General features: G+C 38.6%; 1 protein-coding gene across 13 annotated transcripts in view; it reads right to left on the bottom strand.

Moving 5' to 3' along the window:
• The window catches only part of PARN (poly(A)-specific ribonuclease), a 154,810-nt gene that overhangs the window by 123,579 nt on the left and 18,892 nt on the right, over positions 1-12,339 (bottom strand). For all 13 annotated transcript variants that reach the window (XR_010590833.1, XR_010590834.1, XR_010590832.1 and 10 more), the window contains exons 14-18: positions 8,139-8,182; positions 7,603-7,645; positions 4,076-4,151; positions 1,591-1,701; positions 1,435-1,504 (exon numbers count right to left, since the gene is read on the bottom strand). Coding sequence is in view for 8 of the 13 variants with exons in the window: in XM_065558855.1 (XP_065414927.1) it covers positions 1,435-1,504; positions 1,591-1,701; positions 4,076-4,151; positions 7,603-7,645; positions 8,139-8,182 (344 nt within the window). In the remaining 5 variants the exon portion in view is untranslated. The remainder of the gene's footprint in view (positions 1-1,434; positions 1,505-1,590; positions 1,702-4,075; positions 4,152-7,602; positions 7,646-8,138; positions 8,183-12,339) is intronic.

Here is a 12,339-nt window from a genome sequence, read left to right as displayed (position 1 = left end):
ACGAAAAGTGGCATATCCCTGTTCAAATCCCTTCTTCCCCTCAGGTGGTGGGAGGGGCGTGAACCAGGGTCTCCCATATCCCTAGTGAGTATCCTAACCACTGGGCTAAAAGTTATGAGGGAGATCCTCCTCCTTCCCCTCCCTCTCAGCTTCTTGATAAAATGGCATAGGTGCCTAATGTCAAGCAAGGGTGTGCAGCTGAGAATCCCAATATAGGAAGGCACCGCCCTGCATCCTGAATTTAGGCATGCCTATCTCAGAAGTACAGGGTGTAGGATGAAAACCTCATCTTGGCATCTCCCATTGGCTAGTTTAGGCAAGGAGCTGCCAGCATGCTGCCTTTTGTGAAACCCACTCTCAGGAGGCTCTCCCCCTGTCCCCTCATTGTATAGGGCACCTATGTGCCTAACTCAAGCTTTGTGAATCTCAGTGATTTTGTAAGTGCCAAAAAAATCGGGAGTGCTGATGCCCCTAAGTTTCTTTGTGACTTAGCTCAACATGCCTTCAATGTTATCTCCAATAAGGTGACAGTTTGCAGATTTGGTTATTTCTTTCCAAAATGTGGTAGTCTTCAGTTCACAACTGTCACTAAATCTCTGTTAAGAGATTCCCCATCATAACCTTACTGTGTTCACATGCCATCATGTAAGATTATTCTACCTTCAGAAGCATGATAAGGAAAGACTATGAATAATCAAAGCATCAGAAACATGCACAAAAAAACCCTTTAGATTTCTAAAATTCTCAATTAAATCTTTAAGATCTTCATGAATATCTAATCCAGAAATAAAAAATGCTGTGAATTTCAGATCCTATGAATTTATTCTGAAAATTCAACGTAACTTCTTTAAAAGTGTATTGCCTGCTATCTTAAATATGTCACAGATATTAAGATTCTGGTCCAGGTAAAGCAAAAGCTGCATCAAAAATACCACTCTGGATCCTTTGGACATACTTCTAGGCTACATCTATCTCTTTTTTTTAAATCAGTGCAGCAACAAGCTTAATTATTGCTCACACTAAATCTATGATACCTAACCTTGCCTTACGAACTATAGAAACATCTAATCAGAGTTATTTTCCTCACTTTGATTATTCCTTAGAACTATGCAAACATTTGCTAACTGACAAAAGTATATATCTCAATACCGAGAATAACAACGGAGCTAGAGCCACAGTTTTAACAGAATCCCTACCATGCTCTCTTGAGCAAGTTGGCAGGCATCTCCCTGCTCAGAAGAAATACTTAATGAATATATGGGAGTTTTTAACTCCCAATACCAACACTTTATGAAATTCTTAATACAAATAAGATATGCCACTAGGGAATTTTAAATGTAAAGAAAATACAAGTGATTAGTTTAAACTGAGGCTAGGGTTTTCAGCTCCACCTTAAGATTATAGCAGGTTTTGTAATGTACAGTGATTACTTACTTGTTAAAAAAGGGTTCAATGAGTTTTGATCTAGCAGATACATGATTTTTCGGAGGACTGAGAAATGAACCTAATAAACAAAGAAGAAATTCAGCATATCACATGCAGTGAAACAGAGCATGGAGGAAAAGTTTTGGGGGAAAAAAAATATAGTACCTAGGTAGTTAGCCATGGAGATGAAACACAGTCCTGTTATGTAAGCATCATAGCCTGCTTCATGAAGTTGTTCAGAAGCTGTGTCATAGCTTGGAAACCCTTCTGCACTTTCTGAAGAAGGAAAAGTCATGTTTACCTAAGGGTACCATGGAAGTGGAAGTTATATTTAACTGGAAACTTACATTTGCTGCAAGTGCATAATGCACTATGGATAATTCTAGTAAGTTTTACAAATTACAAGCAATTTAAAGCTTCACTGACAGGAGAAGGCTTCTAGGAACCATTCCTATTCCCACGGAGTCAAAAATTGTACCACTAGACTCTCCTAGCCCTTCTCACCCAGAGACATTCTGGACCATACTGCCACTTTAGCAGCCAAACTTCCATTGAAACAATGGGAACAGGATTAGTCATCAGCTTATTTCTTCGGATTCTTCTGCAACACATGACATGTACAGCGTGTAATTGTTACTCCACTGGTAGCAAACAGACTAAAATTTTTCAAAAGTGCCTAAGTGACTTCAGCATCTAAATCCTATTTCCAAAGGTGATTTAGGACCACATTTTTTAAAGATACTTAAATGTCTAAATATGCAAATAAGTATCTTGTGGCATTCCGAAAATCCAACTAAGTACCTAACTGCATTTTTAAGCACCTAAATACTTTTAAAAAGTTTAGCCCTAAAATATTTAGAAAGCCTAAGTCCCATTGACAGTCAATTTACTCCCACCCCACAAGCCCCCAACATTAGGATTGTGTAGCCTTTAATACTTAATTTCCCAGTCTGTAGAGAGACATCTGAACAGTTCAAGCAATTTTTTTGAAGGGGAAATGGGACTAGGAGGAGAGAAACAGCTGCTTAAACCAAACTTAAGTACACAAAGTAGAAATGGAAGTCAAGCTTAGTAATATTCACATTACAACAATTAAGGAGTCTTTTCCGCAGCAAAAGTGATGAATGAATATAGCTATGAAGTACACCCCAATATTTAAAATAGGGACATAAATAGGTGTAATAATATAGTATTTTAGCCATATGTAAAGGAAGCCTACCTATATGTAACAAAATAAGCTGACTAACTACCTTATCTAGTATTTTTCCAGTGTCTAACCATGACTCAAAATTCTTAACATAAAGTTTAAAAATCTACAAAAAAAGTTACACAGCACTAACACATAAGTATGCCAATGTTTCACAGCCAAAAACAGTCCTCGCTCGAAAGAGTACATTTCTAAGAAAAAATGTTACTACCACCAAACAGATTCAGTTAACCTGTTTGAGCTGAGTTTAAAATCAAGTTGTCCTTTTAACGCCACAATGCATACCCACAAACACATTTCTCCACAAATGGAACAATTGACAGAAGTATTTCAATAACTTTAAATCATCTTTGCCTTGAAAGTTCTGACCCACGTCTATGGCAATATCAAACTTTACAGTAGTCATTCACTACAAGTGATTAATGTTAACGTATCCACCAAATTTTGATGCAGAACCCAACAAGTAGCAAAATTAATATGATTTCATACAGTCATTTGGTACTACATCAGCTAAAAGAGTTCACCAGGGAGAGGCCAAGTTGTCCCATCCCCAAGTTCGAAGAGGCTACAGTGAATACATTGTGAAAAGTACATATGTGGAAGTAGGAAACTATGTGGTGTGCACCAGCACCTCCTGTCGGTTGGTTAATAGAATGATTATTACAGACAGAAGTCAGAAAGCCTCTGGATTACTATTTCCTTTCTTGAAGCCACCCAAGTTTATTAAACTAAGTGCATTAGCTATGCATATTTAGAATGCTAAACAGAGTAATTCAAACATCTGTACTGCTTAAGACAAGAGACCCTCTCCTCCTGCCTTTTAACATGTTACGCTGCCCAATGGTTTTTCCCCTTTCTATATCAGCAATTCGTGCCCTCTATTTCAGAATGTTAAAACCAGTCTGTCCCTTCTGATCATTTAACATCTCTTCTTTCATGCCACTGCCTTAGAAAAAGTGATACAGCTCCACAGTACTTAATTACATTCTAAAAGTTAGCATGGGATCTAGTTACTACTGTATTTTTCAAAGAGTCCAGCTAAGTACTACTGGTAATTAATTAAATAAGAGCTTTTAGAGTAAAGTACTTACATCTTGGCTTAATTTGAGACATAGCCCAGAAATTATTCACCAAAACCTAAGCTACAGAACAAATGCCATCAGTACAGTGACAGAACAACTGTTCATTCAAGAATTACTATTCTACTTCACTCAAAATAAAGCTGAAGTATAATGCCTAAAACCACAAAGAATAATGATCACAAATGGTATTGCATATATGTAACCCACTGCCAATACTAAATGGAGTTTAAATACCATTTAATTTAGAAAGAGACCATTTTACATCCCAAACCAAGCAATTAGCATATCAATCTTTCCTGCGAAAGAGGAAACCTAGCACATAATTTAGGGCCATGGGACAAACGTTTTTATGCATCCTTACCAACTTCAGGAGGGTTGAATGGAATCTCTTTTAAACGCTTTTCCAGTTCTGCAAGGGATGTGTTGTTAATAATTTCCTAGAAACATAAGGCACAGTATGTGAGGACATCAATGCCAAATGCATTTTACCATATATTGAAATCATATGGATTAGAGGTAACAATTGGGATTTAGTACCGCTGGCCTGTGTGCTCTACAGAGCTATACACAATCCAGTTCCAAACTCTAAAGTCTTGGAATGAACAGTTTGTTCCAACTCAAGTTTAAGGTTCCATGCAAATAATTGTTACAATTACACTATTTCTATCAAAAGCAATTTAGGCTCTGGGAACCCTAAAAAAAACAGAAAAATCAATATTGAGGCACAGTTCTTATCTAAAATTTGGCCCCCTGCTGAAAAAGGAGCACAAACAGCAATTCACAAAAAACAAGGTTTACAGCAGGTTATGGAATTAGAACTGAGCACCTCTTGCCCAGAAAGGATATAGCTAACCAAAAATATTGGTACTTGAGCTGGTGAGATTTTGTTTAAACAGATAGTAAAGAATACATAACAAGGTGTACTGTTGCTTAATGGGATAGCCAAGCAATAGAAATAGACTAACAGTTTAGTTACACTGTTATATGGTGTCTGATTTATTAGAGTTAGCAAATCTTATACATTAGCTTAGTTGACTAGCTTTATTCAATATAACAAAAGTAGTCACTGACACATTACACGAAGATTCTTAAATCTGAAATAAAAAGACAACCTAGTCTAATTCATTATTTGGGTCACTAAATACTTTGTATGTATAACACCATTAGTCTCTCCATTGTACAAAGAGAGAAACATGCAGCAACTTGCTCAAGGTGATAACCACTTTAAGTCAGTAGAACTTAGTTCTCCCTACTCAGCTGCGCTATCATCCTACAACCTCAGCTATCTACAATATATGTAGTAATTTTGTGGTTTGAGTTTAACTCTTATGTTTCAAGACAACCACCAGAAGCCAAGAACCAAACGGAACCCAGACTGGAATACCCTCACTCACAGTGGCCATCCATCCAGTGTAAAGCTACATGGGTAGAATAGGGTGGGAAGGCTTGCACTAGCACTACCTCAGACAGACCTATTCTGAGAACAAAGTTTTAGCCACCAGAGCTGAAAAACAAGATAAACAAGTACTACTGTCTTTAAAAACTATATTAAGAACCTGCCAAATAATTTTCAACCCAGTGGTCAAGCTCAGAATATTTGTTGCATGGCATCCAAAAACCCCAATTAGATGCACAAGGCATATACACAAATGATAACATTATTTCTATTCCCCCCCAAAACCCAAAATTATAAGTACCGTAAAAATTCCAAAGCAAATATCACTGAAATATGTGAGCTAAACACAAAATCCAACATGAAAACTAATATTTTGATAACAAGTCACAAAAGCCTTCAGATCTATTTGGATTCAAACAGTACTGCTCAACACAAGACTGAAATACTTGCTACATAAATTAGTTATTTTTACTCATTAAGACCTTGTCCCCCACCCCTCCCAAAAAAGCTACAGAAGTTATTATTGCAAGGTATGCACCTCTAGAGGCACCTGCTTCATCAGGTCACCATTCACCTTTAGAATTCACTCAGTCCTGGGGCACACAGGAAAGTTTTGCAGAATGATCATTAGCCTAGCCATTCATTCCTCTAACTGGTATGTGATATTTAGGAAGCGTTTTTAATTTCACGCAGACTGATCTCAGTATGCAAGGAGTATATATGTGCCACAGAAGAACAGCAGTACATGTAAGCAACATTTCCTTCCAGTTGGAAACTTCTAAAAGTTAAAGACTGAGAGTTTGCAATACTATAGGGCTTCAGCATTCAGATGAGCAAGCAACTTGCAGGACCTAATATTTGCTGTCATGAATGTGAGAAGAGCAGAAAGTAAGCCGGTCTGGTCCGATCCGGCATACCGGCAAGAAAGTGCCGACCATACTGGCAGCGCCGCTGATGGGGGAGGGCAAAAGGGGCAGCTACCCCGGGGCTCAGTAATTTAAAAGGGTCCCGGCGGCAATTTAAAGGGCCCAGGGCTCCCGGCGCCGCTGCTGCTACCATGTCAGCAGCCGAAGCCCCAGGCCCTTTAAATCACTGCCGGAGCCCCGGGTGGCGCCAGCTGGGCAGCGCTGAAAGGCTGGCTGGGGGATTTTGGCCCCAGCCCTGCCCCCTCCACCTGAGGCCCCGCCCCTTCTGGGGGCCCAGAGCTGCCCGCCACCTGCTTTGCCCAGGACCCCGGCCGCTCTGCGTACCGATAAGTCATTTAAATTACTTTCACCCCTGAAGAAGAGGTCCACAAGAAGACAGACAATTCAGGATGCAACAACTGTTATTCACAAAGCAAAACCATTCTATCAGTCTCATTAATTAGAACCACATTTTAAACAGTAAAAGCAATGTGCTTTTTGAATTAAGGGGACACCAAGTTAATACATAACATATGCAGAAGTTAAGATTTGCAGCCCACTTAGAACAGGACAAAAATATAGCTAACTGCCCATATTTCTTATTCATAATTATGAATTAAATAGGTTTTTTTTCCTTTAGTGCCCCATATTGTTCTGGTACAGATCACACGTACTGCAAGAGCTTGTGTGCCTAGAAAGTTAAGACTACCTTTAAGATATTGGTCCTACAAATATTTTTCCATTTATGCAACATTTTGAATTGTTATCCTAGTGTATATATATACACACACACACACACACACACACACGAGAAGGGTTAGTTGCCTATTTTGTGTATATAAAATAGGGAAAACAATTCTTATAGCTATACCTAAAAAAAATTATATTTTACTATACAGATAGAATTTGGCCATGATGAAATCCTACATTCAAATCAATAGTTTAGTATTACGGATATAAAATCCAGCAACTGTGGTACAACACAGCATTAAATTGAACTTAACTGAATACTCCGTTCAACTGACATTTAAAAAATCTCATTAAAATTACGTTTGAACAGTCAAATGAGTCTATAAACAAAAATGATGCACCTGGGACTCAAAAACCCAGAGTCCTACTAGGCAAAAATCCTGTTGATTGAGAGGATAGTTACCCAAGTAAGGACTGCAGGAATGGGGCTCCCAAAATTCGTGGAAAATCATGATGGATAATTCATAAAACATTTTCTTGTATTAACTCTCAGTAGAAATCGTAGAAGATTAGTTTCGGCAGAGTCAATTAAGAACTTTACATTTGTCCAGGACCCAAAGCTAACTGCTCAAGACCAGCCATCTAGTAGAGCTTTTACCATGAAAGAATGGAATTTTAAAAAGTATTATAATTTATTTTAAAGCTCATTTACTGTAGTTTTAGAAGGGTTAGATGAGAGTTTTTACAACAGTATGAAGTCATCCTGCTACAACAGAGGTAGTATTTATAAATGAAACATTCTATTATTGGTTATCTTCTAGCAAAATATTACTTGTATTTCAGTACTCATTTAAAACACACACAAAAAGATTATAGTTATTTACATTTGTAAGTTACCTTAAAAGGTTGCGTACTTGCCATCAGTTTAGTATCCAGTAGTCTAAAAATGAAATTTAAGAGGTAAGAATAAAGTGTTTTGCTTTTATAAACAATTTTGCTAAACACTCAAGGATATTTTGTTTTACTCAGTGGTAAACAACAACATTAAGATGCTGAAAGTCATTAACACAGATCTTCAGGGAGTATCAGAACTGAGCTATGTCCACTAGAAAAAGTCAACAAACTAAGCCTGATAAAAAGGTGAAACTAGTAACATTAATAGCAAATAATTTTCATACAAAGAATTTTTTGTAAAGGCTTCTCTTTGGCTAAGAAGTATTCTGACAAGGGCGATGCAATCAGCAATGTCATAAATATGAATTAAAATGCAAACAGTAAGATTATTTTTAAACTAAATTGTTCTTAAATCACTGCAAATTGTAATACGAGTCACAACCATAATTTTATGCTTAATTTAGCCAAGAAGATAGCTGGAATTTGACAGTTGATATCCGTGAAAAAACTGCTCAATTGTAATTTGAAGATGAGCCTACCTGGGAAAGACACATGCCGCTAACTCCTTAAACTCACTTAGGTCCTAAAATTCAAAACAAAGTTTTGTTACTATCAAATCCGAACAGCATAAAATTCATAAGGCATTCTACTACCCTGAAATAGATATTGATCAAGAGGTTCCAACTCTTTTATCCACTAAGATTTCTAAAGAAAGATCCAATGACTGTATTCTTTTCTATTTAAGATCGAAATGTACTTGGTTACACTCTTTGGGTACGTCTTCACGACCCGCCGTATCGGTGGGTAGCAATCGATTTATCCGGGATCGATATATCGCGTCTTGTTAAGACGCGATATATCGATCCCCGAACGCGCTCACCGTAGACTTCGGAACTCCACCAGAGCAAGCGGCGGTAGCACAGTCGAAAGGGGAGCCGCGGCCGTCAATCCCGCAACTGTCGATACCGCGCCATCTGGACCCCAGGTAATTCTATCCAAAATCCTTCGACTTCAGCTACGCTATTCGCGTAGCTGAAGTTGCGTATCTTGGATCGATCCCCCCCCCCCACAGTGTAGACTAGCCCTTTGAATGCCTGCTCACACTCACTTTATAGGATTATAACCTTTTAGCTTGTCACTGTTTTTTCACCTAAACCTTCTGCCAGCCATCTCCAATATTCTGCTATGCAAAGATAACTGAAAAGGCTGCTACAGAAGATGAGCAAAAACTTTTAACCTGAAGAAGTTTGGTATAACCCAAACCCCGCTTTCCATTAGAAGCAAGTGCTTTTCCCATCCCATACTAACAATGGCAGCCTCCATGTTCTGTCTGATATTAGAGCTAATCACCTACAGAAAACTGAAAAAATTAGTAAGTATTTCTTATATATTTCATAGTAGAGAATTAATTTAATGTTCATTTTCAGGAGATATTTTACTAATGAAATGCTTAAGCCCTTTCCTAGAAGGGGTTTGTGTATGACAACTCATTCTCTTAAACATTAACTCTTTGAGCCAATGAAGCATATGAACAGATGGTCACCTGGGGCTTCTGGGGAAGGTTGAGAAAACCCATCCTCTGTATTCACACAGAAATGGCAGTGAATCTGCTAGTAGAGGTGAAGAGTCCACTCTCTGCAGCAGAGATGTATACCAGAACCCCACTCTATGCCCAACGAGGAGGGGGGAAGTAATCCAGCTAAAACCCTTATGAGGGGGCAGAAGGGGAGAAGTCATTGTGATGTTCTGGGGATCACCCAAATCAGTAAGGGGTTCTGTCACCACCTGTCCTGCAGCCATGAGTTGCCTTCAGAGCCCTGACACCAGTAGACAGCTCCATCAAACTCACAAAGGGGGTGTGACAATCAGGGCTCAGACACTCCAAGGAGAGAACAGTGGGTCTGAATCTCACAGAGTAAGCAACTGAATCCACAGGTTGTATACAATGTTGTGTACAAAAATATGTTGAATAAGGTCTTTTATGAAAACCTGTAATGTTCTGAACCTGATGATCTGAAATATGTATACAGACTGATTACGAATATACGTATACAGAATACTATGCTCATGATATGTACTACAATTTCAAAAACAACAAGGAGTCTGGTGGCACTTTAAAGACTAACAGATTTATTTGGGCATAAGCTTTTGTGGGTAAAACCTCACTTCTTCAGATGCATCTTCAAATATATCTCACAGCAGACAAGTAACAATCCATCGTACAACCCAGGAAAAGTCAAATAATGTACCATTACAGATAATGGGAAGACACAGATACCCCAGCTACCAAATCAAAAGGGAATTTCCCCTGTTCTGAGAAACAATGAATTACCATAGTCAGGGCAGAAAACACTGCAAGCCATATTAAAAGGGAAGGTGGGGTTTGAAGTGAAAAGCACTGAACTAAGGGACAGTCTCAACAGCAGAAGGGATGGGGTGGAGGGCGCTGCCTGTGAACACAGGATCTCATCACCTAAGGCTAGGGGGCAAGCTGGGAAACTGTTCAAAGGCAATAGGTAAGTTTGTATTAGAAAAAGGAATTTATCTAATATAGAAATGTAAAGCATGAAGTTGCATCTTTATGTTTATATTCCTTAACTTGTTTGCTTTTTCCTTACTATTTCATCTTTGAGTCTGAGATTATTTTATTAAATAAATGTTGTTTATTTTTATCCCAAGCAGGTCTCTGGTGTGCAAACTGTGAGGAGTGTCTGCTAAAGTGAGCTGATAACTGAGGACTGTTTCCACACTTTGGGGGGTAACAAACCAGAAGGGAAGAGTCCCAGTGTCTGGTGGTTTAGAACTCGGGTTAGACAAATGTGGAGAGGCTCAGGACCAGAAGGGCTCTTGGAGTCAGCCTGCAAGGAGTAATTAAACTGGTGGAGGCCAGGCTGAGTCTTTGTTTGTCGGTTGGCTACTAGTGTCAGGGCTCTGAGCCATAGCAGCACAGCATTAAGGCACCCAAAGTTACAAAGTTACAAGGGTGATCCCCGGATAATCAGTCACTACTCACTCTTCCCAATGCCTGAAAATCCCCACCATAAATACAAGTCCTAATTGACTCTGCCCCTTCTCTCTCAGCTGCCAACCTTCTTCTATAACAGAAGCCGAAATGCCTTAATGATGGCCTTGGATTCTGGATCTCCCTATTTTCACAGGGAAAGAGGGCTAACGCAAACTGCAAGTGACAACTTCTGAATGACTCAACAGCATCGAAGGGTGCAGACTCTTGATCATTTGTAGGAGTAGGTAAAGAATCAGCCTACACCATAACTACATTGATCAAAAATCTGAGGACTTCAGAAGCAGTGACAGCACCTCACTTGCACTTTAATAACCAAGAAGGCCATGTTACACCCCTGTCTAAAGATGGTTTCTTGAGCAAGAGACTCCCTATTTGCCTATGTGCCAACATAGTTCAAACAAGCCTCAACCCACTTCTCCCACATCTAATAGCCAAGTCTCACATGCAGCCTCACCTGAAAAAGCCTCAAAGTTTATGATGCCTGTACAGGACACAAGTGACCCCTCTCCAGCCAATCTCTTGCTTCCTCAAAGACTAGTACTGTATCCTTACCCACCTAGCACAAACAAAGGCCAGGCTAGTAGATTAGGACTTCTTAAATAATCAGAACACCCTCCCGCTCCAATATTTCAGTACTGCAATTCCCATCCTTATAATCAATTTGATTTTATCCCCCCAACTTCTGGGATTAGATTTCATAATGTCATCTCCATATCACAACTCAGCTTCTAGCAAACATCACAGAAGAGAACTTTATTTTTAAAATACAGCAGAGGAAAGTAAAACACTTCCATTAACGCTAGAGGCCTTGTTAAAACATAAAATGTAAGGAATTTTAAAAGAAACAAGTATAATGCACCTAATTACCCAGTTAATTGCTGAAGCAGCATTGAGGGCCAAGAGCTGCAAGTACACAACTGACTTCCTAGTTTTCCTTTTTCTGAAACTGAACTTAAAACTTGATTTCCTACAACTTAAATTTTCCACTGCCATAGAGCATTGCAACTCCTGATCACTGAAGACAATTCTGTCCTTTAATAATTATATTCTTCTTTAGATTTATTCATGCTCCATAGGAAACTGCCATTTCCAATTAGCTTTCCTGCACTGTAAATGCTTAGTGATATGGGATTATAAAGGCTAAACGTGATAATGTAACATATCTTTAGTCAGGCTAGGTTTTCAATTACAGTCACTTCATAAAGGTTACTAGTTTTATACTCAAGTCTCAATTAAAAATAGCTCAAGGACAATAAGGACATATGCCCAATTATATATGGGTTGAAAATTTAAAGGACAAATGCTTTTAAAAGTGATTGAGGTATACAGTTAGAAATACTATAGTATATAAAGTCACATACTAGAGTTGATTTTTATTTACACTCAACTTACGTGTTTCAATAACATACATTTAATACCCTGAATCCTCACTTTAACTGCTGCTTTACTTTGAGCAGATGTTTTCAGAGAACTATCCACAATGACTCCAAGATCTTTTCCTTGAGTGGCAACAGCTACTTTAGACCCCATCATTTTGTATGTATAGTTGGAATTATGTTTTCCAATGTGCATTATTTTGCATTTATCAACATTGCATTCCATCTGCCATTTTGTTGCCCAGTCACCCTATTTTGTGAGATCCCCGCTAACTCTTTGCACTCAGCTTTGAACTTAACCGTCTTGAGTAACTTAGTATCAGCTGCAAATTTTGCCAC

This window comes from Chrysemys picta, chromosome 10 (assembly GCF_011386835.1).
Source record: "Chrysemys picta bellii isolate R12L10 chromosome 10, ASM1138683v2, whole genome shotgun sequence".
In the NCBI taxonomy this organism is placed as follows: Eukaryota; Metazoa; Chordata; order Testudines; family Emydidae; genus Chrysemys; species Chrysemys picta.
Note: the sequence above shows the minus strand (reverse complement) of the source record. Positions and strands in the feature narration are given on the sequence as shown.